The 25,359-nt window shown below is 43.3% G+C and overlaps 2 protein-coding genes across 3 annotated transcripts in view; one reads left to right on the top strand and one right to left on the bottom strand.

The window, feature by feature from the left end:
* Hs2st1 (heparan sulfate 2-O-sulfotransferase 1) overlaps nt 1-6,147 on the bottom strand; it is a 150,943-nt gene extending 144,796 nt beyond the window's left edge. The window contains exon 1 of one of the 2 annotated variants that reach the window (XM_045138371.1): nt 5,673-6,147. In XM_045138371.1, coding sequence (XP_044994306.1) covers nt 5,673-5,796 — 124 coding nt within the window. In that variant the 5' untranslated portion in view covers nt 5,797-6,147. The remainder of the gene's footprint in view (nt 1-5,672) is intronic. The other variant, XM_004653663.2, reaches the window with a different exon arrangement.
* Nucleotides 6,148-6,714: 567 nt separating this feature from the next.
* The window catches only part of Selenof (selenoprotein F), a 32,049-nt gene continuing 13,404 nt past the window's right edge, over nt 6,715-25,359 (top strand). The window contains exons 1-2 of the mRNA XM_004653662.2: nt 6,715-6,834; nt 14,117-14,284. Coding sequence (XP_004653719.3) covers nt 6,760-6,834; nt 14,117-14,284 — 243 coding nt within the window. The 5' untranslated portion in view covers nt 6,715-6,759. The remainder of the gene's footprint in view (nt 6,835-14,116; nt 14,285-25,359) is intronic.

Here is a 25,359-nt window from a genome sequence, read left to right as displayed (position 1 = left end):
GGTTAGATGTTTTGTCCCAGCAACACAAAGCTAACTACAACAGATGGAAAACTGAACCTGGGCCAGGCAGGCTTTGTAAAAGCAAGCACCTTTAACCTCTGAACCATCTCCAATCACCTAGATAGATACATTTTTAATCGTTTTTCTTGAAGGGGAGGAGAAATATATGACAAAGGTTGGCTCAGCCAAAAGAATGAGGGAAATTACAAGAGAATGAAAGAAAATTTTAGACCCGTGTCCTTAGGCAGGAGTAGGGTCAGATGCACAAGCAACCCAACAGGAGCACTGGTAACATACATGAACTTGTAAAAATGACCAAATTCCAGTTTTTCTTTTAAAAAAGTATTCATTTATTGATTTGCAAGGAGAGCGAATTGGTGCGCCAGGGCCTCCTGTGACTGCAAATGAACTCCAGATGCACATGCCACTTTGTGCATCTGGCTATACATGGGTACTGGGGAATCAAACCTAGGCCCTTCAAAGTGCCTTTAACTGCTGAGCCATCTCTCCAGCCCTAAAACTACCAAATTCCAAACAGCACTCTCTATCTTGGCCTTGGAATTAACTCTTACACAGAACTTTAAAAGTAACAATCTTGACCAAAGAAGATGACTGTGTAATCTATGTGGAAGTACATTCCTCATTTCAAAGATCATATCCTAACACATCTAAAAACTTAGTGGTTTTATAAATATGTGGCTGACAGATAAGTAAAATGCTTCATTGCTATAGGAAATAAAATCACCAAGCACATAACATGTGTGTACAAAAGCTGCTCTCCCTGTAGAGCTCTAGCTATTAACACAAGCAACAGGTGTGCTCTCAAGATTCCTCAAGAGTTAGTTTTCTAACAAGCAAATTCCAGCACCCACAGTTCTGAGTCATGGCTGAAGAATTTTCATTTTAGCTCCTTTTTCTTTCACATTTCTCAGTAAAAAATTAAGTCTACATTGTTTAAAATGGAGTTTTCAAATAGAATGGCCTCGAGAAACTCTTTCATAATAAATGTCCATCTTCTTAAATATAGCTCATGATCTGCACTTTGTCATATGTCATTACACAGAACAGAAGCATTATTAAACCAGAAATGTGCATAGACTGAGCATCCTTCATCTGAAACAAACTCGGAACCATAAGTATTTCAAATCTCAGGGTTTTTCAGACTTTGGAATATTTATATATCTTGGAGATGAAGCCTAGATCTAAACACGAATTCATTACTATTTCTTACACACCTTACACATAGCCTGAATATAAAGTTTTCTGTTATTTTTGTTTTGTCTTGGTTTGGTTTGTTTGTTTTTTGAGGCAGGGTCTCAATCTAGCCCAGGCTGACCTAGAGGTCACCATGTAGTCTCAAGGTGGCCTGAAACACACAGTGATTCTCCTACCTCTGCCTGCCAAGTTCTGGGATTAAAGGCATGAGCCTGCTCGCACTGTTTTTCTGAATGTAAATTTAATTTAGCATGTCTCCACTTTGAAGGTGACCCAGCATGATCAGGTGTGGCATTATTTATTTGCAGTGCCATGTTACTGCTCAGAATTTGATTTGGAAGCACCTGCATTTCAAGTTTTCTGGTTAAGGGTATTCAAACTATACTAGAAACCGGTGAGTTGTTTAGCATTAAGGACACACATATTCCTTTATGGATCTGGTAAAAACTACGTATATAATTCTACAGAAGTCATGGATGTCTTGAAATAAATAATATAATGTAATATATTCCTGAAGTATAAAGAATCTGGTTAGTGAAAAGAGTACAATATAAAACAGCTAACATATGAAAACTTAATATCAGTAACAGACTTTACAGTGAGAAGAGTTCAATTATATACTAACATAACCTCTGCCAAACATGGCTATTCATCAAGACAAATCATAATGACTCTTGATAACTGTATGAGCTGTTAAGAGTTATAGATAAACTATAAAACAATCAAGTATAGAACTTATATACAATCTCGATTCAGCAAAGTCTTAGGCAACATATGAAAACTGCTTGTCTAACCTGATAAAATTTGTGCAAATTTTAAACCTTGTATATAAGCAAAACACACCACAGTTCAGCAAAATGACAGACTCAGAGAAAAGCAAATGTAAGACACAATAGATGAGGAAATATTAACCTTAAAATTAAAGAACCTAAACAACTAAAAATGAATAACCTACCCAATAAAAGCTAGGCACAAGAAAAGAACAAGTTAAAAAGTAATGAACATATGTAAAGATGTTAATCTAGCTACAAACAAAGGAACTACAAATTCATTTTACAGCCTATCATCTTGAAACCTCACAGTGGCAGAAATGAAGAGGTGAGAGCTTCCTATGCTGTATACTGGCAATACAGATCATTGTAATCATGTTGTTGTTTTTTTTGGGGAGGGGCAAAGTAACAGGTGTTAAGTGAAACCTGTTAAATCATAAAATCACACCTCCTTTGTCCCGGAAATCCCAAATAGAGAATTTGTCCTAGTAAAAGAATGGCATCAGTCCACAGGGAGTTAAAGAGACATCAGGATGGATGGTGCTTGTAATTCTGTTCATAATGGCAACAAAGAGAAGAAGCCTGAAAAGGGGAGAAGGGGTTCTGGAGACAAACCGAGTCATCTATTACTGGCCTAGTGGTTTAATCATTTAGAATACAAGCAGAATTGAAATGTTACACAGCTCTACAATCCTCTGGAATCTTCTACAACAAAAAAATAAACAATAAAAAATACTTTTTTTTAAAAAAATACTTTTAAAACAGAAACATTAAATAGGTTTTTTATGCCAAAATAAAAATGCTTTTAATATTGCAATTTTACTCAGAGAAAACTGCGAACCAAGGATTTTCTTCTTCAGCAGCAAAAGTAGGCTATTTCACTGAGTAATATAATTATGTTCATTATATGGATCTAAACAAGGGGCAGACATTACATTAAACCAATTCCATTATGTCAGAAATTGAGTTTTCTCAAAATGATACTCATTCGTAGCAATAAATGCATTGATACTGCGATTTAAAAATTCTATTCAAGCAGGGTGTGGTGGCACATGCCTTTAATACCAGCATTTGGGAGGGTCACCATGAGTTCGAGGCCACCCTGAGGCTACATAGTGAATTCTAGGTCATCCTGGACTAGAGTGAAAGCCTACCTCAAAAAAAAAAAAATCTATTCAAAGAGCTAAATCTTAATAATGTGTCAACATAGTCTCAAGCAACCTGGCAATAACTTCATAAGTCTTCAATTTGGAATCAGACATGCCTGAGTTCCAATTCTGGCTCTGTCACCTACTGTGATATGGTCTTGGGCAAAATCATATAATCTAAGGATTATTCTACATCTGAAAAATAGTTATCTCTGATGTTCCTGGAAAATTAGAGTATCACAGATGAAAATTATCAAGCTCTATGGAAATATGCTTTTTGCCTCTTTCCTACGGGGTCAGAGTAATAAACATGTTTTGCAAAAGAAAGAGAGGATCCAGGCAGGGTAGAGTGCACAGGCAGGAACTCCAAAGGCTGAGGCAGGAGGATCATGTGAAGCCAATAGTTCTGGTCCAGTTTAGACAACACAGCAAAGACTCATGTATCTTAAAAAAAAAAAAAATAGGTCTTTTCCCGTTTTCAGACAAGATCTTGCTACACAGCAGCACACACTAATCTTGAACTCAAAAATCCTCTTGCTTCCATGTAAGTGCTGCTGGCATTACAGGCCTGGACCTTACATGCCTAGTCCTGGATTACCTTTTTCTCATGTATATTTACTGTTCAAAGGCAGCTACTCAATTTGATGCCCAGTTACCATTTCTGATGGAGCTCTCCTTATATGTAAATCATAAGAATGTTCTACCTGTGGCATTCTACTTCTTCAGATAACTTTCTTTCTAAAATACTTTGGGTTGTATAAGTGGAAATGTTTCAAGAACTACATACAAAAAGTGTTAGGCAAGGGCAAGGAGGAAAATCAAAAAGTTTTAACCCCCTGTAATGTATCTAAGAAATTAAACCCTTAGAACTCCAAGTACTAACACAACAAAGATTTTTATTTTAATTAACTTAACTTACTCTAAGATAAGTCTTTTTTTTCAAGTTCGATCACTAGTGAGACCAGAATATGACTACAGACACTACATAAAGGATCCGAAAGGAAAGTAAAAACTCATTGTTCAACCGTCAATGTTTAAAGTGAACATTCCCCATTATACAGTACAAAATTACTGTAGATAAACTCAACAGCTCTTCCAATGTTATTTGGGCAATGAGAGCTGGAAGTCGTTTTAGCTCCTTTTTGGAACTTAGTTTTGCTTCAATCAGGTTATTTGAGGCTCTGACACAATGCTAGGGGTGTTTCAAGGCTTTTGCAAACTGGAAATTGTCAAGTACATCATATAAAATTACAATATTTCCTGGTACATTTTTCATAAAAATTAATCATCCACGGCAGCAGCTAGGTAATCCTTATAGGAGTTTAAGTTCTATCGCTGAAGACACTTTTTTGCTTGCATTTATAAGGGTGTTTAAGACGATGATGAGGTGAAAGTGTATGCAAAACACACTTCACGTTACTTTCCCATATTCAAATTACAATCTCTTGAGCTGATTTTTAAGTGCCACGTACATTTCCAAATCAAAATGTATCACTGTCATTCTTTAAATCTCCCTCTCTCTTGAGCTCTTCCAAATGCCAGCTCTCTACTAATCCGATAGCAGCTATTCGCCGTGCTTACTTTTGGTCTTTCACAATTTCACACTCCAACTTGTTGTATTCCAAACCCCTTCACCCACTAAAGCACTGCTGTTTTAAGGTACTTAACCATATGGTTCACGTTCCACACGATCTTACTTTTCTTTTCATAAACGTTAACACTGTCATCCCCGTTCAACCTTCCGTCCTCTTCTAAATGCACTCAACCTATATATACATATAGAGATCCAAATTAATCAGTTTAGCGCCTCTTGCAAAGAATTCAAATCCCAGATGCCTCGCTCGGTACTCAATGACAGCTTCTCACTGCCTCTCCTGTCCTGCCGGAGCAGCCTTACCACCTCCGGCATCAGTGAAGTCCCTTGCTGCTTCCAGCACCGGAGGGGGCGGGGGGGGGCAGGCAACTCACTACATTCCCGGCGTCTCCTTGCATTTCTGCTCATCCATCCCTTCCTGAGCTTCCCCACGCCCTCCATCCCCCAAAGCTCCGGTACCCAGGTGTGCCCATGAATCAAATGAGAATACCCCTCGCCTGACACTGCCGGGGTCTGCAGAACCACCACGCGAGGCTCAGCGTTCCTACGTCCCTAGAAAGAACCAGATCACGACCCCCCCACACACCGTCCACAAACACACACACACACGCACACACTCTGACTTCGAGCATCCCTTCCTCTCGCCATGCAATGCCTACTTCGGGGCAACCCTGTGGCTCCCCAACCTTGCAACCTTTGGCCCGTGACCTCGCGCCTCCAGCATGCCACTCACGTCCGTGTCCGGAGCTGATGCTCCCGACGTCCCCGAGCCCGCCAGCTCTATGCACCTCTCACATCTGCCCGGAGCCAGACCCCCCAAGGTTTGACACGGACGCCCACGAGCTGCGATCGCAATTTACCTGCACCCCACCCCCAAAGCCCGGCCCCTTCTTCCACCACCAACCCCCCCCCCCCAACTCATCCCGGAGACGCTCGGCTCCTCACCTAGCTTGGAGCGGGACTCCTCCAGCTTCTGGATCTGGTTCTCCAAGAAGAACATCACCACGGCGAAGGCCACCACCGCCAGCAGCTGCCACTTGGGCGGCATCATGATCCTGAGAAGCCCCATGAAACCCGCCGCTCGGGATCAAGACATACCGCGGCGGGGACGGGGGGGCGGGGAACACACGCCGCGAGGGAACCCGCCGAGCCCGGGAGAGCGGCGAGGGCAGCGCAGGCACCGCGGCGAAACCCCCCTTCTCGCCTGTCCGGTCCCCCGCCCCCAGCACCAACCAAGCCCGCCCGGTGTCCGCTTCTCCTCAGCCCACTCCAACGCCTGGCCCTTGCAAAAGCCCCGTGCCAGCCCCAACACAGCGCCCGGAACTCTCCTGCTTCGGCTGCTTCAGTTCCCCGACGCCCCTGAGCCCGCCTGCCCGCCTCCTTCTTCCCTTCCTTCCTTTCCCTCCCTCCTGCACTGGCGGCCGCGCGCTCCTCCAGCAGCGCTGCGGCTGCGACTGTGCCGCCCTCGGCCCCGCCCCCTTCCCCCTCCCCCGCAGCCACCACGCGCACGCCTCGACGTACGCTGCCTGGCAACCAGAGGCTCCACCCCCGTCCTCCCCGTTCCCGCACGCTCATTGGTCCCGAAGAACGTCGCTTTAAAGCGCGCTCGCCTCGGTTTACGGTTGGATTCTTCGGTGGTGGGGTGTGGGGCTCAAGCAAGACGGCATGCAATTGGGTAAACTCGGAGGACAGGGGGCGGGGCTGAAACTGGAGAGGGCGGGGCTTCGCGCCGGGCTTGACGGAATGTCGTGAACGAAAGGAAGGAGCCCAGGGAAGCTCGGGTGTAGGAAGTTGAGGAAACTGCCTGATTTGGGTCGTTGAATAGATCCGGAAACTGTCGTGGTCATTTGATCCCGTTTAAGCTCCTATGGTCGCTCAGTTAGGACTCGTCTTTGTAGGATAGCAGAGTTGGTGGTAGTGGCCTTTTGTAGCTTGTTTCTGATCAGGCACTGGAGCGGACGCCCCTAGCTGAGGTGGCGGGGGGGGAGGGGGTCCTCTCGACATCCACAGACTTTTACGGTAGACCGTAGCCATGGCGGCGGGCTCGGGCTGGTGGCTGCGCCCGGAGATGGGGGTGCGCTTGCTGCTGGCCACCGTGCTTCAAGCGGTGAGTGCCGACGCCCTCGGAGGATGCCTTAAGGCGAGCCGGGGGAGCGGAGGAGGCAGGCGGAGCACCCTAGCCCGGGTGGGGAAGCGGCCCTTGGGACGGGTGTGTCGGGGACAGGCCGCCGCGGCCCGGGAGACGACGTGGCTTAATCTCAGCTGGGCTTGGTAGAGGCGATCTTCTCGCTGCACACCTCGTCTTGCGGGCTTTTCTCGTATTCTGATTTGGAAAGGACACAGTGAGAGGGGGGAAGGCGGTCATGCTGTAAAAGAAGTGAACTGTGCAGAGCTCCCGACCGTAACAGGAAACGGACTCCCCGTTACTGCTCCAGGCGACCGGCTGACTGCTGGCCCTACTGCATCCCCCACTCGACTTTTGACTCGCTGTTCCTACTTACGGAACCTCAAGAAACGTGCAATCCGTTTTCTTATGTGAAAAATAGATTTGTAGGCGCTGTTTGGAAAGCATTTACCTGTCTTCGGTTTCGTTACGTACTGGAGCTGCGGAAAAGTTTTTTCTAAGGCGACTTGCTTTAATTGATTTTATCCAAGGTTTGGTGAAGTTGGGAGTGCTCTATAGCTCTCTGTAAGCACTAGTTTTTCGTACATCAAGGAGTCAAAAAATTCCTTCCAAAGGTGGATTCTTCTTTTAAAAAAATATTTTTTTATTTGTTTGAGAAAGGGACAGTGGACACACCAGAGCCCCCAGCCACTGCAAACGAACTCCAGACACATGTGCCACCATGTGCATCTGGCGTTACGTGGACACCGGGCAATCGAACCTGGGTCCTTTGGCTTTGCAGGCAAACACCTTAACTGCCAAGCCATCACCTCTCCAGCCCCAAAGGTGAACTCTGTACTTTTCTAGTTAATGTTCCAATCCAGGGCTACTATTAAGGCAGTTGGTATTTTGAAAATTGCTAGCACTCCTTAAACTTTTCTATATTCTTTAAGATTTGTGTTTCGGTTGTTTTTTCCCTCCTGTCTTAGGACATTTCAGTTTGCTGTCGTGGTCATTGGTAGATAAGAAGGAATAGGAGTAATGTTTCAAAGTACTTTCTCCTAACTGAGTTCACTTTCTGGTGCTCAGTTGAGAATAGCTTTATAACCCCGCTCACGCCCTCTCCCCATTTAAAAAAAAGAAAGATACAGTGACTTAAAATCATTGGTTTACAATCCCGTAGGTCCTCTGGCCGCATTTCTGCACTGATCTGGGTTCCAAGGTTGGCTTCTCCGAAACAAGGAAGGGCAGCACCCTAGTCATTGCTGTCAACTGACACCACAGAACTCTCTGCTTGTGGCATCACATCTTCCAGTGGTGTAGACTGACTTCTTTCATGCCAGTCTCAGGACAAGGCAAACTAGCCAAAGCTTACAGTGTCTCCCTCTGAGGCCTTGGAAATCACGTATATCACCTCCACCTAACTCTTACCTCTTTGTGGCAGGAGTGACCTAGTCATGTACCTAAAGAAGTGTGTAGACCAGTTTAGAATGATGACTGCCTGCAGAATCCAAGTCAGAAACGCCAACATCATCCTTGCTTCATGCACCTTACATGCAGGCAAAAAGACTTACTAATTCTTACTTCCTGAACATAAGTGAAATAGCTCAATAATTGTTAATTCTTCATCAGGCCTCAGACATCTCTCCTTAGAAATAAATGCCTCCTTGTTGGCCCTTTGAATTATCTGTCTATATTGAGAATTTAGTGATTGGCTTTGCCAACTTCCCAGAAATTAGTTCTTTTCAATTTTCCAGACTTTGCATCTAATTAGTCATTAAGCCCTTACAAATCTGCAAACCACACCACTAAATTCTATTTCCACTTGTATTACTTGAATTCAGGCCATTATTGTTGCTTGCTTGGAATTATCAAAGGACCTTCATTAGTGTCCCCTATCATTTTTTTTTCTTTTGGTTTTTCGAGGTAGGGGCTCCCTTTAGCCCAGCCTGACCTGGGATTCACTATATAGTCTCAGGGTGACCTTGAACTCATGGCACTCCTTCTACCTCTGCCTCCCAAGTGTTGGTATTGAAGGTGTATGCCACCATGCCCAGCCCATTTTTGCCCTTTCTGATTCAGTCTACAACCCATCCAAGGGGAATCTTTCAAAATGTTAAATCTGTTGTGATTAAAAGTCCAGACTGTCTTTCTAACTATTCTTTTAAAAAGTACTTACATATCTGCCTGGGCTTATCCCAATGTTAGCTTCTACTGGGAGAGCAGAAAGGTAAAAATGGAAAATTGAGGACACTTGCATTCATATCTTGTGTGTTCCACCTCACCAGCTTGTTGAACATGGTGTTTCCTTACCTATGACCTTCTCTCTAACTCCCCCCACACACACCCCATAAAGCTGCAGCTGTCTTGACTTACTATCGAACCCTTTAGCCTTTAGCTGAGGTAGCACTTTCTCAAGAAAGCATCTGCATACCCAACACTTAGATAAATGAGGAGTCTTTCTATGTGCTCCACTGTTGAATAGTAGTTGTTCTCCGGGATACCTTTCTCAGTTTTCCATTTCTTTAAAGTTGTCATTCTCGGAGCTGGGGTTGTAGCTCAGTTGGTAGAGTGCCTTACTAACACACTTATAGCCCTAGTTTTGATCCCTGCCACCATATCAACCTTGTAATCATAACATCCAGGAGGTTGAGTCAGAGGTTCAGGGTCATACTTGCCTACATGTAGTGAGTTCAAGGCCAGCCTTGGCTGCATGAGATCCTGTGACAAAATGAATAATAGGGGCTAGAGAGATTGTTCAATGGTTAAGGCACTTGCCTGCAAAGTCCAACAACCTGGGTTCGATTTCTCAGGACCTACGTAAAGGCAGATGTACCAAGTGGCACATGCATCTGAAGTTCCTTTGCAGTGGCAAGAGGCCCTGGTGCACCCATTCTCATTCTATCTCTCTGTTCCTTTCTCTCTCTCTTAGTAAATAATTTAAAAAAAAAAAAAAGGCTGAAGAGATGGCTCAGCAATTAAGGCACTTGCCTACAAAGCCTAATACCTGGGTTCAATTCCCCAGCACCCAAATAAAGCCCAATGCACAAAAGGGCACATACATCTTGAGTTTATCTGCAGTGGCTAGGGCCCATTATGGCCATTTGTGTTCCCTCTCTCTCCCTTACCCCCCCCACCCTCTCTCTCTCTCTGTTTCTCTGCTTGCAAATAAATTTTTGAAAAAGAATAAGTAAATAATAAAAAGAAAAGAAAGTTGTCATTCTCTCACTAAATTTATTTAGCTCAACCCTGCCATGAAAAATGACCCATTTATTGTTCCTGATTGCTGTTTTATGTCTAGTGATATGCAGAGAGGCACACATACTGATATTTAAGTGAAATATTTGAAGAATGAACTCAAGAATCTATAAGCAAAGATCTGACTATGGGCTTATGAAATCTACTTGCAAGCTGCAATCAACCATGTAGTTCAGTTAGATTTCTGTAAGTTTGTAACAATGTTAGCATATTAGAGGTATATATGAGAATGAGGTGTGGGCCATAAAATACAGATGCTTAGGAGTGTTAAGAGTATCTTAGCTCATACTTGAAAATTTTCTGGTAACAATACAACTGTAGCTGGCGTATACTATACTACACTGAACTTTTGGGGGCAGGAATCAACTAATCCATTCTTTTGTGAATGTGACTCATAGACCAGAGCATCCCAAAATAAAGATAGTAGATGTAATTGATCATTTTGAACTCTAATATTATACAGCATGTGGCACTTACCTGTGGCTCACATGTGTTCTGAATGTTCTTTACAACAAAACCAAAGCCAGTGAGAATGGCTCAGGAAGCTAAAGCAACCTCTGTCTCCTCTGCCTCTGTAGCCCCACAGGCTTCCAGGGACTGTCCTGTCTCTGTATCCCCTGGAGGGATGGACACATGGTACTGCCTTACGTGGGTTCTGGGGATACCAACTCGAATCCTCGCACTTGGATAGCACATGCTGTATTCCACCCCGGCCATCTCTTCAGACCTGTCTTCACTGTTACTGCATGTTTCAATTACTATGATTATAAAGCACATTCCTCTAAAATTTAGTGGAACAGTCTATTTTGTTTTCAGATTCAGCAGGTCAGCATCTCAGACTGGGCACAGCAGAGAAGACTTACCTGTTCCCTGTTGTCTTAGCCCTGAAGGCTGGGACCCACATCCGAAGGCTCGTCGCCGTGTGTAGTAGCTGGGGCAGGTTATCAGTGGGGCCCTCCATTGTTCTCTACAAAGGCTTGTCTGTATTTTCTCTCTAGTTGACGCTGGGGTGTGGGGAAGCATAGACACGCCACCACACACTCTTCACACTGGAGAATTGCCAGGCACATTGTAAGATGGTGTGTACATGCTGGTGCAGCTGTCTTCAATCTGCCACATTACTGTCCCTGGTTGCCAAATTCACGCGTGAAACAGAGCCTGCAGATCACTTTAGCAGTGGGGAATTACCCAGTGCTAGGACAGCAGCACAGTTTGTAGTTAACCTCAGAGGCCTCTCCCACCTGCTTGGGATAGTTCGTCGTGTTCCAAGATGACATCCACTTCCTATGACAGAGAAGGGGCAAGGGTGTGTGAGGTATGTGAGTATTGACTGATAAAAGTCCAATGGGATGATGAACATTTTTCATGAATATACTCTCAATATTTTCATTGAGAAATGTACTCAATTTGAAAGAGGATTGGAAACCGGGCATGGTGGGGTACGTTTTTTATCCCCACCCTTGGGAGGCAGAGGTAGAAGGATCACCATGAGTTTGAGACCAACCTGAGACTACATAGTGAATTGCAGGTCATCTTGAGCCACAATGAGACCCTTTCCCCAAAAAAAGAGAGCAGCCACTGGAGCTGGTGCGCCAGACCCAGTGGCCCTGTCATTTAGAGGCTGGTCCACTCGTTCCGGCCCCAGCCCTTTGTTCTGCAGGCCTGAAGTGAATATTTGTGGGGGGCCATCTCTCAGCCCACACTTAACATAACGGCCCTCTGGCCCTGTGTGGGAGTTTGCAGATCAACCAGATGCAGTCCCGCTCAGATTTCCCCTAGTTAAGACCATGATTTTGAACTGTTCGTTTGCTTAGTAAATGAGAAAGAACTCAAAGAGCTGTTGGAGAGGGGTTCAGAAATATCTTAGATCTACGTAGAACAGGATCATGAGTGTTACAGTTATGCACACATTTCTCAGAAGAAAATCACCACAGCTGAAATTGAGGTCTCCTTCTTTCAGAGAGGTTGCCTTGCTGACTGGCAATAACTGGATTCTCTGAAGTAAGGAAAAAATCGTAAGGTAGAAAGTGATAAAAGAATCTTAGACATAGGAAGCAGAGCTCATTGTTTGTTGAGGCAGGTCCCACTCTAGCCCAGACTGACCTGGAACTGACTACAGAATGAGGTCAACCGTTCAAACAGCTGGTAGGAGCTGGGCACATCTGCCTTGGCCTCCTGGGTGCTGGGCTATACGTGTGAGACCCCACACCTAGCTTGAGAGAGTTTTTGAAAGCCTTTTTTTGTCAGTCATCCTGGTTGGTTATGAGGAGGGTAGAGTTAGGGTGACTGGGCCCCTGATGGTAAAAAGCACAGAAAAGCTTACATTTGCTAGAAATCAAAGAGAATCTGATTTATTTCTTGCCTAGTGCCTCAAACCTATTTTTACCCGGTCAGGACCCCTCCTGGGAAGGCGGTCTTTCATAGGATTTAAACCTTGTGGTTGGTCAAGTCAGCCCCTAGGAACTTGATGCCAAAACTGATCTCTTCCTGAGACAGCCCCTAGCCCTAACCGACCTGGTAGCCCTCTTAGTCACCTGGGTCAGAAGACAGCCCACCACCCTAGGTTACAAATACCTTTGCCAGGCCGGCCCTTGCGAGCTCGCTCTTGCTCTCTTCCCCTCCCTCCCTCCCTCCCTCTCACCACTGGGGAACTTCCAGCTGTGGGTGAGTTGTTCCTCCTGTGAGACAGCCCAGGCCCAGCCCTTACTCTCTGCATGGGTCCTTTATCTCCTCCAACTCCCCACATGGCAGGAGTTCATTGAACTTTCCTTTTTCTTTCCACACTTTTTCCCCAGATCTGTACTTGGTCACAGGGACTCCTGAGCCACACATGTGGCCCACATGGGCTTTGGGGCTCCACGTGGTGTACTTCTCCCCACTTTATCTCCCCTTGCCTCCCAGCCTTCCCCTTTCCGCACTTCTTTGTAAAATCTGAATAAAATGTGGCATTTTAAAAATCATTCTCTTGAGTCTGGAATTGCCAGTTCTTTGGTTAGTTTGCAGATATGAACTCAGGACTTGGGGTTCAGGAAGCACCCCAGAACCCCAATTTCCCTATTACAGCTCATTTCATTTGTATAGTACTGTTTTATATAAAATATCACTCCTTGCGTTATGAGTACAAAACAGTGAAGCTTTGCTTGCCCAGGATGACATATCTTATAAGTGATGGAAGTGGCTCCTAAAGACAAAAGTGACTTCTCATGTGTTCCTGTTTTCCTTGACCCCACCCCACACTTTGCCAACCCTCGTTTCTGGGTGTGCTGATGTTACTCCACAGACCCATCCAACCAGGTCCTAAGTAATTCGTATTTTCACTAAACTAAAAGATGTCACGCCATCTTAGCTTTTGGGGATGGAGACAGGAGACTTGGACTTCAAGGCCAGCCTAGGGTACACAAGACCCTGTCTCAAAAGGTCAAAACAAACACCAAAAAAAGATGTCAGTTTTTTAAGGGAAAAAAATAAAACTATGAGCGAAGGAAGAACCAAAGACTTGGATAAAAAAAAAAAGCTACAGAGGGCTGGAGAGATGGCTTAGCCGTTGAGCGCTTGCCTGTGAAGCCTAAGGACCCCGGTTCGAGGCTTGATTCCCCAGAACCCATGTTAGCCAGATGCACAAGGGGGCGCACACGTCTGGAGTTAATTTGCAGTGGCTGGAGGCCCTGGCGCGCCCATTCTCTCTCCCTCTCTCTCTCTCTCTCTCTCTCTCTCTCTCTCTCTCTCTCTCTCTCTCTTCCTCTCTCTCTCCCTCTCTCTCTCCCTCTCTCTCTCCCTCTCTCTCTCTCTCTCTCTCTCTCTCTCTCTCTGCTTCTTTCTCCCTCTGTCACTCTCAAATAAATAAATAAAAATAACAACAAAACAAATTTAAGAAAAGAAAGCTACAGAGCTCAAAATACTTAAGAATGTGTCTCTAAATGACCTGTGCCGGTAACTTACTTCCAGTGTGTTCCATTTCGACAGCCCCCTTTTCTCTTTGGAGCGCTCAGTCCAGTAAACATGGTGTTTTCTTCTGCTTCCCCTGCAGGTGGCTGCTCTTGGGGCAGAGCTTTCCTCAGAGGCCTGCCGGGAGCTGGGCTTCTCCAGCAACCTCCTGTGCAGCTCCTGCGACCTTCTGGGACAGTTCCACCTCCTGCAGCTGGATCCTGTTTGCAGAGGCTGCTGCCAGGAAGAGGCACAGTTTGAAACCAAAAAGGTACCGCCTTCTGCCCTGCTTCTTCCATCAATTGTCTAATCAACTTGGGCAAAAGAATTCTCTGCTGTTACAGATTTTAGTAAGCCTCACCTGACCCACTAGGTCAGTCAGAGGACACCTATGGTTTCGTGTCTCCATCCCATTCCCCCGCGGCTGTCCACAGAGCAGGGGCAGAATCAAAGCAGCATGCCTGCGTCCTTTCTTAGCTCTAGTCCAGTGAAGGCATGCAACAATGAATTACATGTTTTTTGTTTGTCTTATGAAGAAATTTGAGCTTGAGGGCAAGGAACAAATCTGATTAACAGAATTGTTAATTTGCACACCTTTATGGATAATCCCAGATGCCTAATCTCACCTCTTGTTTCGGAAAACTGCATTAAGGATGAGTGGTTTTGCTGCAAGGAGTGCCGCTCAAACTACTGCAAAGGTGTGGTGGTGTGCGTTTGGAGTGCATGGGTGAGCTGGTTGGTTGGAGACAGGGTCTCACTGTTTAACCTGGAAATGACCTAAGCAGACCTCATTCAAAATCCTCCTGCCTCAGCCTCCCTGTTTGCTAGGATTGGTTTATGCCACTGTGACCAGCTTGAACTTGCTTAACTTCTAATTTTTTTTCATTAAGACTCTTAGAGTTTTAGTTGACCTTTTTTTTTGTAACTTGTAAAGTAACCTGAGATGCTCGTTTGTGTTATTTCTCCAAATAAAATTGAATGGGGGGTTGGCATGTAGCCCAGTAATGGAGTGTTGGCTTTAGCATGCACAATGCCCTTCCTTCATTCCGAGCACTACCAGCAGAACAACCCAAAACACTTTGATTTGTGAGATTTCTGTATTTAAGGTGGAAAAAAAAAAGATTAGTTCTCTCTGTTGGGTTTTCACATATATGTATTTAAGTTTAGAGAGACTTTATTAGATTAAGAAGGAAAGATGAGGGATTATGAAGAGCTTCTGACCGTGAGAAGGCAGGAGGGGGTAAAGCCCCTAATAATTTTCTTTCATGTATATATGCCGAGTTGTTTGAGACAGTAAGTATTTTTTTTCTTATGAGTAGGTAGTCTAGATTTACTTCCAATGCCAAATACATTATTGTGGTTTTAAAGTGAGCAGATAGGCAGATAGGTGTTTAAAATGTATTCAAGACAGCCAAAAGTTAGCACTTGATTTCTCAGTACGGTGACCTGAAACTCCCAGAGTCCCAAAGACTGACCTCCAAAGTCTGTTTTTCACTTTATTGATTGTCACATGCCAACAATGTTTTCTGTTTAGATTTAGAGCAGTATGTAAATAAAATCCCTAGTTTGCTATGAATCCTTCCCATCCTCTTTCCCTCTTTTTTTTTTTTTTTTTGGTTTTTCGAGGTAGGGTCTCACTCTGGTCCAGGCTGACCTGGAATTAACTCTGTCATCTCAGGGTGGCCTTGAACTCATGGCAATCCTCCTACCTCTGCCTCCCGAGTGCTGGGATTAAAGGCGTGCGCCACCACGCCCGGTTTCTCTTTCCCTCTTTTTAATGAGATAGTCACTTGGGACAGACCGCTGAAGGAGTCTGAGCAGATCTCTTCTCTTTTCCAGTCTGTGACTATGTCACAGTTACCTGGTAATGGTCACTCACTAAAACCCCACCTAGAAGGTAGAATGACAAGAAGTGTTTTGCAATTAACAGTATTTATCCACCACACTCCCTTGTAATTAAGGGCAAATTGAGAAGTTCTGCACTTTCACTGATATAAAATATAAGCTGAGGCCATGTACAAGCTGTTTGTGCATATTCCTTTCCCCAATGCTGCCTCCTAACACTCCGGCTCTGTGTTGTAATTTAGTTAAACAGATTTGAATCACATATGGTAAACTTCATTATATTTCTGTGCAGTTTTCATGATTAGTTGAGCTGTGTTGTGTCTTGAAGCCTTTCAGCAGTTACAGCTAGCAGTAACAGGTTTAGAGTCTGCCTGTTAATAGATGTCCAACTAATTAAAGCTAAAGTGTTTGTATGTCAGAGTACAAGTGAGCCTGTGTCACCATAACCTTTTATCTCGACTCCAGTAGTTTTTTTATGTGCTCCCAGCCCCTTATCCCTAAGAAGTATTTCTCATTAGGCAATTCCTAGCATCTTTTATACAAAATGAGCAAAAGTTTTAATAAGCCTAGCTGCAGCCTAACCAGGAAAAAAAAACACACACACAAATATGCCCAGGAATCTGGAAGTATGACAGTGAGGAGCAAGCCTGCACTAAATGCACACCACATTCCAAGGCGGGACAGTGCTGGATTTACACTTGGGGTGCTGCCCGCTGGTCATTGGTACGCAGTCACAGGAAACAGACATTTCATATGTTAGAAGTGCTGCCGGATTTCATTCCACTTAAGGTTAATTTTAAGAAATTATACTGTGCAGTTTTCTTGATTAGTTGAGCTCTGTGTTGTATCTAGACACCTTTTGATAGTTACAGCTGAAAGAAGGCATGGCTAGCCTCAAACTCCTAGCAATCCTCCTGCCTCTCCCTAGTACGGGGATTATACACCTGACTTTTTTAGTCTTAATACTGTAATAAAAAAAATACTACTAGAACATTCACTTTGGGTCTTGTTTAGTTGCACGTGTTCTAGGTCTATTCAAAGAAAATGGAAATTGTTTATTTTTAATTGATAATATAGGTCTGGAAAGATGCCTTAGCAGTTAAGGTGTTTACCTGTAAAGCCAAAGGACCCAAGTTCATTTCCGCAAGACCCACGTAATGCAGAAACACAAGGTGGTGGCGCATCTGGCGCTCGTTTGCAGTGGCTGGTGGCCCTGATGTACCTATTCTCTCTCAAATAAATAAATGAAAATAAAATCGTTTTTAAGAATTGATAATATAAAATGTATTTGAAATCAATTATTCTGTTGCTAAGTATTGTAGCTTTCTTTACTTATTTTTAATAAATAAGAGAGAGATGGGAAGGAGATAGAGAATAGGCATGCCAGGGCCTCTAGCCACTGCAGACAAACTCCAGATACATGCGCCCCCTTGTACATCTGGCTTACTTGGATACTGGGGAATTGAACCTGGCTCCTTTGGCTTTGCAGGCAAGTGCCTGAACTGGTAAGCCGTCTCTCCAGCCTGCAGTTTTCTATTTGGTCTCCCCATCCCCATTTTGATCATAAACCTACTAAAGATCACAGGTACTTAGAATGAGTTTTTTGTTAAACTGTTTTAGTGCAGTTTGGACTTGCTTCACTCATAACTGTGCAAAAGGATGATTTAGAACAACAGCAAGGGGAGAACATAGCCATTTGTAGCTTAGGAAACAAAGTGAGCACTGCTGAAAGAAACAGTATTTGAATTGTAGTGCTGTTGGTATGGTTGGTATTCACTGAGTAGCGTAAGTGACTTGGGCTTCGTAGAGAGACTTAAGACGGAAGGAAAGGCATTGCAGATACAGCCAGCCCTGCGGGTCCAATTGGGCTGCGGACAGTCATCTCACTGCCCATAGTACAGGGAGTACTCATGAGGTCCATAGTTATGTAACCGTATAGCATCAAAGTAAAAGAGTTTCTTGGATTTACCTGAGGATAAACAAAAAACAAGTATTTTCTTTTCTGAACTTATGATCCAAAAAAAAGGTTTTCAATAAGTGACATAATTTTTCTCTACATTAGATAAAGAGACGTCAAAATATTTAGTTTTTAATTTATATGGAAATTCAATAGCCAGTTTTTTCGTGGTTCAGAAGTCAGTTGAAACACCATTATTTAATACTGGTAAATTTTAAGCTTTAACCTGTCAGAGACAAAACGCTACTGCTGTGTAAAACACAGAAGAATGAAATGGACGTTAAGCCAACTGTGCATGAAATTGTAGTCACTAAAGGTATTTCACGGTTGCTTGAAATAGCTCACTCTTACAGTGTCTGTAGCCTTAATCCTTGGACCGATTTCTTCTGAGGCAACAAAAATGTAAATGTCTTTAACACAGATTATTCTAATTACAACACGAAAACATTCTTCATAAAGAAGGGGGTTGCTGTTGAATAGGAAAAATATTTGGCAATGGTTCGAATTAAATGTAGTTGTCACTAAGACTAAACGCAGCTTGAGTAGCAGCTGTGCTACACGGTGACACAAAGACTCCATGGTAATGGCTGCTGGCAGCACGACGTCATGGTAGGTGAAGGCGCTGTTGATAAGGCAGCTGACTTGTGTGATCCTCAGACCATCAGAACCTGCCGTGTCATCACTGAACCTGAGGCAGACAGATATAACTGATGATTATATATCATGAGATTTGTTCAACAAGGCTTTAAAGTATACTTTATAGTTATGTATTTGAACTAATAATATTTAATGTTGTTTGGCTGGAGAGATGGCTTAGTGGTTAAGGCACTCGCCTACAAAGTGTAAGGACCCAGGTTCAATTCCCCAGTATCTACATAAGCCAGATGCAAAAGGTGGCACATGTGTCTGGATTTTGTTTGCTATGGCTGGATGCCCTGGCATGCCCATTTTCTCTCTTTCTCTCCTTCTGTCTCTCAAATAAATAAATACAATATTTTTTAAATATTAAATGTTGCAATACTTGCCTTTAGTGTGGAAAATAAGTGTATTCTTTAAATACTTAACAAATTAGTACCAGCTTATCTGAACATATTATTAAAACGTTTTGTCAAGCCAGGCATGGTGGTACACACCTTTAATCCCAGCACTTGGGAGGCAGAGGTAGGAGGATTGTGGTGAGTTTAAGGCCAGCCTGAGACTACATAGTGAATTCCAGGTCAGCCTGGGCTAGAGTGAGACCCTACCTCGAACCCCCCCCCAAAAAAAAAAGTAAAAGAAAAAAATCATTTTGTCATATTGTAGATTGTAACACTTACAAAGAAAGTAAACCTTTAGAGTAATTGAAGCCACCTTACCAGCTATTTTTCATCTGGATGGGCTCCAAGAATGCCAAAATAAGCCAAATTTTCACTACCCTCCAGGAGTGCAGGAAACAGACGTGAAAATTGCACTGCCAGAATACAGCTGGAAGAATACTGCATGCTTATTAGACTAAAGCATAGTGTCTAGAGTTAGAAGGTGGATGCTTAAAAAGAACAATTCAGAAAGAAACTAAAGCTAGAAGGACCTGGCAATCAGTAGATGAAGCTGACAGATCTCAGCCTGGCCCAGTGGGGCCTGCCAAGCAGTCCCAGCCACTCGTGAAATGGAAGTGAAATCTCTTGAGGCCAACAGGTGGACAGTGTAGTGGATCCTATCTCAAAAGTAAATAAGGGCTGGTGAGATGGCTTAGTGATTAGGGCATTTTGCCTACAAATCCAAAGAACCCAGGTTCCATTCCCCAGGACCCACATAAGCCATATGCACAAGGTTGCACATGCATCTGGAGTTCATTTGCTGCAACAGGGCCACACCCATTCACTCCCCCCTCTCTGAAATAAAAAGTAAAATAAAAGTTGATGTAGCTTCAGCTGTAGATGCAGCCACTAATTATTACGAAAAAAGCCCAAACCAAATAGTTTGAAGGTGGTTTTATGGCGCTTGGGAGACTTTGTTTTCCTTTGGGGTTATTTAGTGTAATTTCAACTGCATTGGTGTGTTTCTAAACTAGGACGTGTATGCTATCAACAAAGTGTCCTCACAGGCCAAGTGTCTGTATTCTCGTATATGTGTGACCTTTCTTGAAGAGGATCACAACCTCCCTTTTGTGGAAAACAGTGTGTGGTGGTTTGACTCGGGTGTCCCTCCATGAACTTATGTGTTCGGAATGCTAGGTCCCCAGCTGGTGGCAGTTTGGTAATTTGAGCCTCCTGGAGGCAGTGTGTTGTTGGGGGAGGGCTCGTGGGTGTTCTAGGTAGCATCCCCTTGCCAGTGTTTGGCACACTTTTCTGATGTTGGCCAAATGGTGGTGTCCACTGTCTATCTGCTCATGCCATCATTTTCCCCTGCCAGCATGGAGCTTCCCCTCCAGTCTGTAAGCCAAAACAAACCCTCTGCTCCCACAGGCTGCTCTTGGCCAGGTGTTCTCCGCCAGCAACGCGACGCTGACTGCAGCCCAGTGGTTCTCTAGTGCTCGCACGAGAGAAGGCTTTCTGTGGGAAAACAGCCTTTGCTGAGAGATTGGACGCTTGTGTTCCATTTTCAAGGCTGTTAAATGTTTAGTCGTCGTTTCACTGGCTCTCAGTTTTGCAAATTAACAGGAATATGGGCTGTTGTTTTTTTTTAAACATCTGGAACAATTTTTTCTGTATTGCATACAACATGGAAAATAGCTTCCCATATTCTATTTATCTTCCGTTGTTTCAAGGGGACTTGTTGATTTCATTGAAAAACTTCCTTGCTAAGATATTCAAGCTAAGAGTCATGTGTGTCAATTTTCTTGGAGGTTTGAACCTCAAGAAATGGAGTAGTCATATTCTCATTTCCTCACATTCCTGTCTTTTGCAGTGTGGTACTGCCTAAGTGTCAGTAGAAGTTGGTGTTGCCGGGTGATGACCCTGGAGCATTTGCACTTACAGGCTGGTGTGTCTGGGGAGTGTCTGTGCTGCACTGGCTCCCAGTGAAGGCCTTTCCAGTACAGGCTTGCGGCCTCATGAGCTGATAGGCAAATTCTGTCCTGTGTGTATTCAAATCCTGCTGATCATTTGCTACTGAAAGAAACCCCGATCTCTGTCCCTTACATTTCTAGTTACAATGCCATGCTAGTGTTAGTAAGAAAACACTTCCTTGTACATTTCCACTGAGCTTCTTACTGGAATATAGATCTTTATCTTTATGGGAACATTTTTTCTCAGAGTCTTCTTATCTCTTAGAGTCTAATTTCACTTAAGATAAATATTAACTTCATCTCAAAGCAAGGGCTAAAAGGAGAGAATGAAATACCACCTCAGTAGTGACATAGGGCCCAGTGGAGAAAGAATGCTGGCTACACAAGCATAAGGCCCTGGAACAGCCCAAGTTCCCAATTCCCCAAGACCCATGTAAAAGCTGGTGTGGCCACACACATCTGTGACTTCAATAGGGTGGAGAGAGGCCAGATAGTCACTGGGGCTTGCTGACAGAAAACGGCCTCTCTGGGTTGAGTAAGAGACTCAGTCCCAAGGAAGCATGTGAATGAATGATAGAAAACACCTGGCCTTGGCCTCTGCACACAGGGCATGCACACATGTTCCACGCGTGCCCGTGCCGAATGTACATGTCTCATCACACTGCTCCGCACACATTCCACACGTGCCCATGCCGTACGTACATGTCTCATCACACTGCTCCGCACATGTTCATTTCTCCACCCTTCTCTTGTACTTATCACTTGTCACAGTTTAATTAAACATTGCCTCAGCTAGTCCTGTTTCTGTTTTCCCTTTCCTTTACTCTTCCCTCTCCTTCTCTCCTTTCTTTTATCCTTTCCTACCCCCTGCTGTGTTTTGAGACACTCACACTGTAGCCCAAGCTAGCCTCAAAGTGACGATCATCCTTCATTTCACAGAAACAAATAATGTTTAAACTTGAACTGTTTATTGATTATGTAACTATAAATAGATTTTTTTTCTCTAAAAACCTATTATGTTTCAATTTGGACTTTTCAAATAAAGCAAAAAATTATTAATAGAATTCCTAAACACTAGGAATAAAAGGAATAGTTTAACCCAAGGGCATAGAATTGGAGTACAGTCACCCAATTAGTTAGGTAAAATTATGACCCTTTTTTCCCCTGGTCCTCAGTCTGTATCCACTGGGTCCCAAACTAGAAAAGCATCTGTATGATATTTAGTGCCTTCATTATTTGTCCACATGTCCACACTGCTTATTGTTTCTAGCATACTGAGCATTTAAGAGTACCAGAAAATGCAAGAATGAACAATGAGTTAAGGTTTAAAATTATACATCAGTAAACATATTTTAGGTGAAGCATTTTTCCTGGATGCTAGTTGTCTACATGTTGCTACACACAGTTTTTACATGGTGTATTTTTACTGTATAAAAGGGGTGAAGTTGGCTTTAAGAAATTGCTCTTGTAAACCGGACGTGGTGGTGCACGCCTTTAATCCCAGCATTCGGGAGGCAGAGGTAAGAGGATTGCCATGAGTTCGAGGTCAGCCTGAGCTAGAGTGAAACCCTACCTCGGAAAACCAAAAAAGAAAAAAAAAAGAAAGAAAGAAAGAAAATTGCTCTTGTACCTAGCAAATGCCTAGGACCTCAGAACACTAGAAGGTCCAGAGTTCAAGGCCAGCCTAAAAACCAGGGCCTGGGGTGTCTTCAGTGCTGGAGTTCTTAGGATGTGTAAGACCCTGGGGGGGAAAAGCAAATTAAATGCAAGTAATGTTCAAAAAGGTGGCTTATATATTTTAAAAGTATATTTTCTATTAAAATTTCAAAATAATACAATGTTCATCTCCTTTCATATAGTCAGCATTTATGTTTTTTGGGTTTTTTCCATTTTGTTTTGTTTTGCACTGGACTGGCAAGCATTAACTCAGAGCCTCACACATACTCTGCAGGTGCTTTGCCACTAGATACAGATGTCCCCAGCCCCATCCTTACTAATTTTTAAATTGCGGAATTTTATTGAAGGGCAAGTCTTTGGTACACCTACAAAAGCTAGGCTTGTTCCTCAGATTTGAATTCTCTTCAGCAAATAAAAAAAATTGCTTTTGTTCACCTAATAGCATCTCATTTATATTGCTATTCAATATATGTATCATTCTGTTAGTAGTTATATTAAGTTGATGTCTTAAAATTATTTCAATGTGAATAGGACTAGTACTTTTAGAGAATAAAGAACAAGATTAATTACAGTTTTGCAGAGTTTTCAGTGCCTTTCAATAGCACTGTTGAATTTCCTTTATACTAAAGTTTTGGCTTGAAATAAAATATAGGGCTTGCTTTTACAAAAATAAAAGATGTGTGACAAGTTCTCACACTTGTCGCAATTTGAACATTATACAGTGTTATGTGTATAGCTCCCCATAATTTTATATGTGTCCATTTAAAAAATGAGTTAACAAGCCAGGCATGGTGGCACATGCCTTTAATCCCAGCATTCGGGAAGCAGAGGTAGGAGGATTGCCATGAGTTTGAGGCCACCCTGAGACTACAAAGTGAATTCCAGGTCAGCCTGAGCTAGAGTGAGACCCTACCTTGAAAAAAAAGAGAGAGAGAGAGTTAACAGGGCTGGAGAGGTCGCTCAGTGGATAAAGCACTTGCCTGCAGAGCAGCTGGGGACCGACCCTGGTCCACTCTGTCTCTTCTATCGCTCTCTGCTTGCATATAAATAAAAATATTTTTTAAATGAGTTAACAAGTGTGGCGTATAAGTACCACGCACTAATCAGTTGTGGAACCATTAAGTTAGCAGATTTGTCTGTTTGTTTTCCTTTGTGTGGAGAACAGAGGTCAGTGTCCGGTGTTTTCCTCGGTCTCTTTTCACTTTATTTTCAAGACAGGGTCTCACTGAACACAGAGCTCACCAGTTCAGCCAGACAAGAGGGATTCTTCTGCCTCTGCTCCCCAGCACTTTTACGTGGGTGCTGGGCCTCCAAACTCGGGTTCTCAAGCTTGCTGAGGTCAATCCTCATGCTTAGGACAGCAAGCACTTTTCCCACCAGCCCATCTCCCAAACTCTAAGCCATAAGAACGTGAAAAGGGAAAACAGCGCAGCAGTCACCTGTGCAGCTGTGCTTGTCCCCGTCAGTTTGGTTAGTCTCTGTCATAGCCTGCTTGCTTGCCCTGCACTTCTTGTCCTGTTACAGAAAACGGTGTTTCTCATCCCTGGCTGCATAGTACAGTCATGTGGGAGCCTGTGTTGGCTTGGACTTTGCTTTGGTTTGGCATTTACTTTATTCTGAGACAGGGTCTCACTAAGTTACCCAGGCTGGCCTTGAACTCACTATGTAAACCAGAGAAGCCTTGACTTTACTATCCGTGTGCCTCAGCCTTCTGGGGAGCTGGGATTCAACACCTGGTCCATGATGGCAGCTCATTTGAAGAGCTTGGAAAGTTGTAATAGAAATTTTACTAATGCCTAAAACTAACTCCATCAAATATTCAAAATCCTAATGTTGAAACCTTCGCAGACAATTCTCTGGACTGCAGCGCTGACAACTCTGCTCCTAGAGAGTCAGAACTTGAATGTGTGAGAACAATGGATGACAACCCAGATTAAGTCCCTTCGAAGAAAAGTCAGTGCCCTCGAGAATTCCGATTATATTATTTATAAGCAGCATGTATTTCTTTGGGTGTGAATTTGTGGATGTGATGCTAAAAGTGCTTAGATAGCATTTAAAGTCTACTACAGTAATCTTTACTTAAATTATTTATTTGCCATAAAACATGTTTTTCCCATGAACACTAAATTTATAAGTAAAAGACCTACTGGCAGCACAGGTAGGTTATAAAATTTGACATTCATGCTCTGCAACTTTGAGTTACATTTTCTTTTGTTTTCTTAAAATATTTTAAAGTTGTATGATGAAATAAAACACATTTAACTTGTTAAATGAATTTCTCTATTTATTTATTTGTTTATGTACAGAAAAAGAGAGGCAGATAGAGAGAGAATGGGTGCACCAAGACCTCCAGACACTGCAAATGAATTCCAAACACATGTGCCACCTTGTGCAATGGGCTTAACGTGGGTTCTAGGGAATCGAACGTAGGTCCTCAGGCTTCGCAGGCAAGTGCCTTAACCGCTAAGCCATCTCTCTAACCCAGCTTCCTCCTTTTGTCCCAGTGCCTCATACACTGGTTACCATTCTCCATGTGTGTCATAATAAAAAAATTACTGAAAAACATTAGTATAGAGAAATGCCATAACATAAGGAATCTCCACCAAGAATTGTCAAAGAAGAAATAAATCTAATGGCTAAATTTTAATTATGGTCTTTTTACTTTTTGAGGTAGCCCAGGCTAACTTGGAATTCACTATGTATTCTCAGGGTGACCTTGAACTCATGGAGATCCTCCTACCTTGGCCTTAGTGCTGGGAATAAAGACGCAAGCTACCACACCTGGCAGTTTTCCATATTTTTAAGTGTGCTATGCAAGCACTGAATATATTCACAGTGCTTTAAAGTCATTATCACCATCTTTCTCCCATAGTGTTTAATC

The sequence above is a fragment of the Jaculus jaculus genome, chromosome 19 (genome assembly GCF_020740685.1).
Source record: "Jaculus jaculus isolate mJacJac1 chromosome 19, mJacJac1.mat.Y.cur, whole genome shotgun sequence".
NCBI classification, from domain to species: Eukaryota; Metazoa; Chordata; class Mammalia; order Rodentia; family Dipodidae; genus Jaculus; species Jaculus jaculus.
Note: the sequence above shows the minus strand (reverse complement) of the source record. Positions and strands in the feature narration are given on the sequence as shown.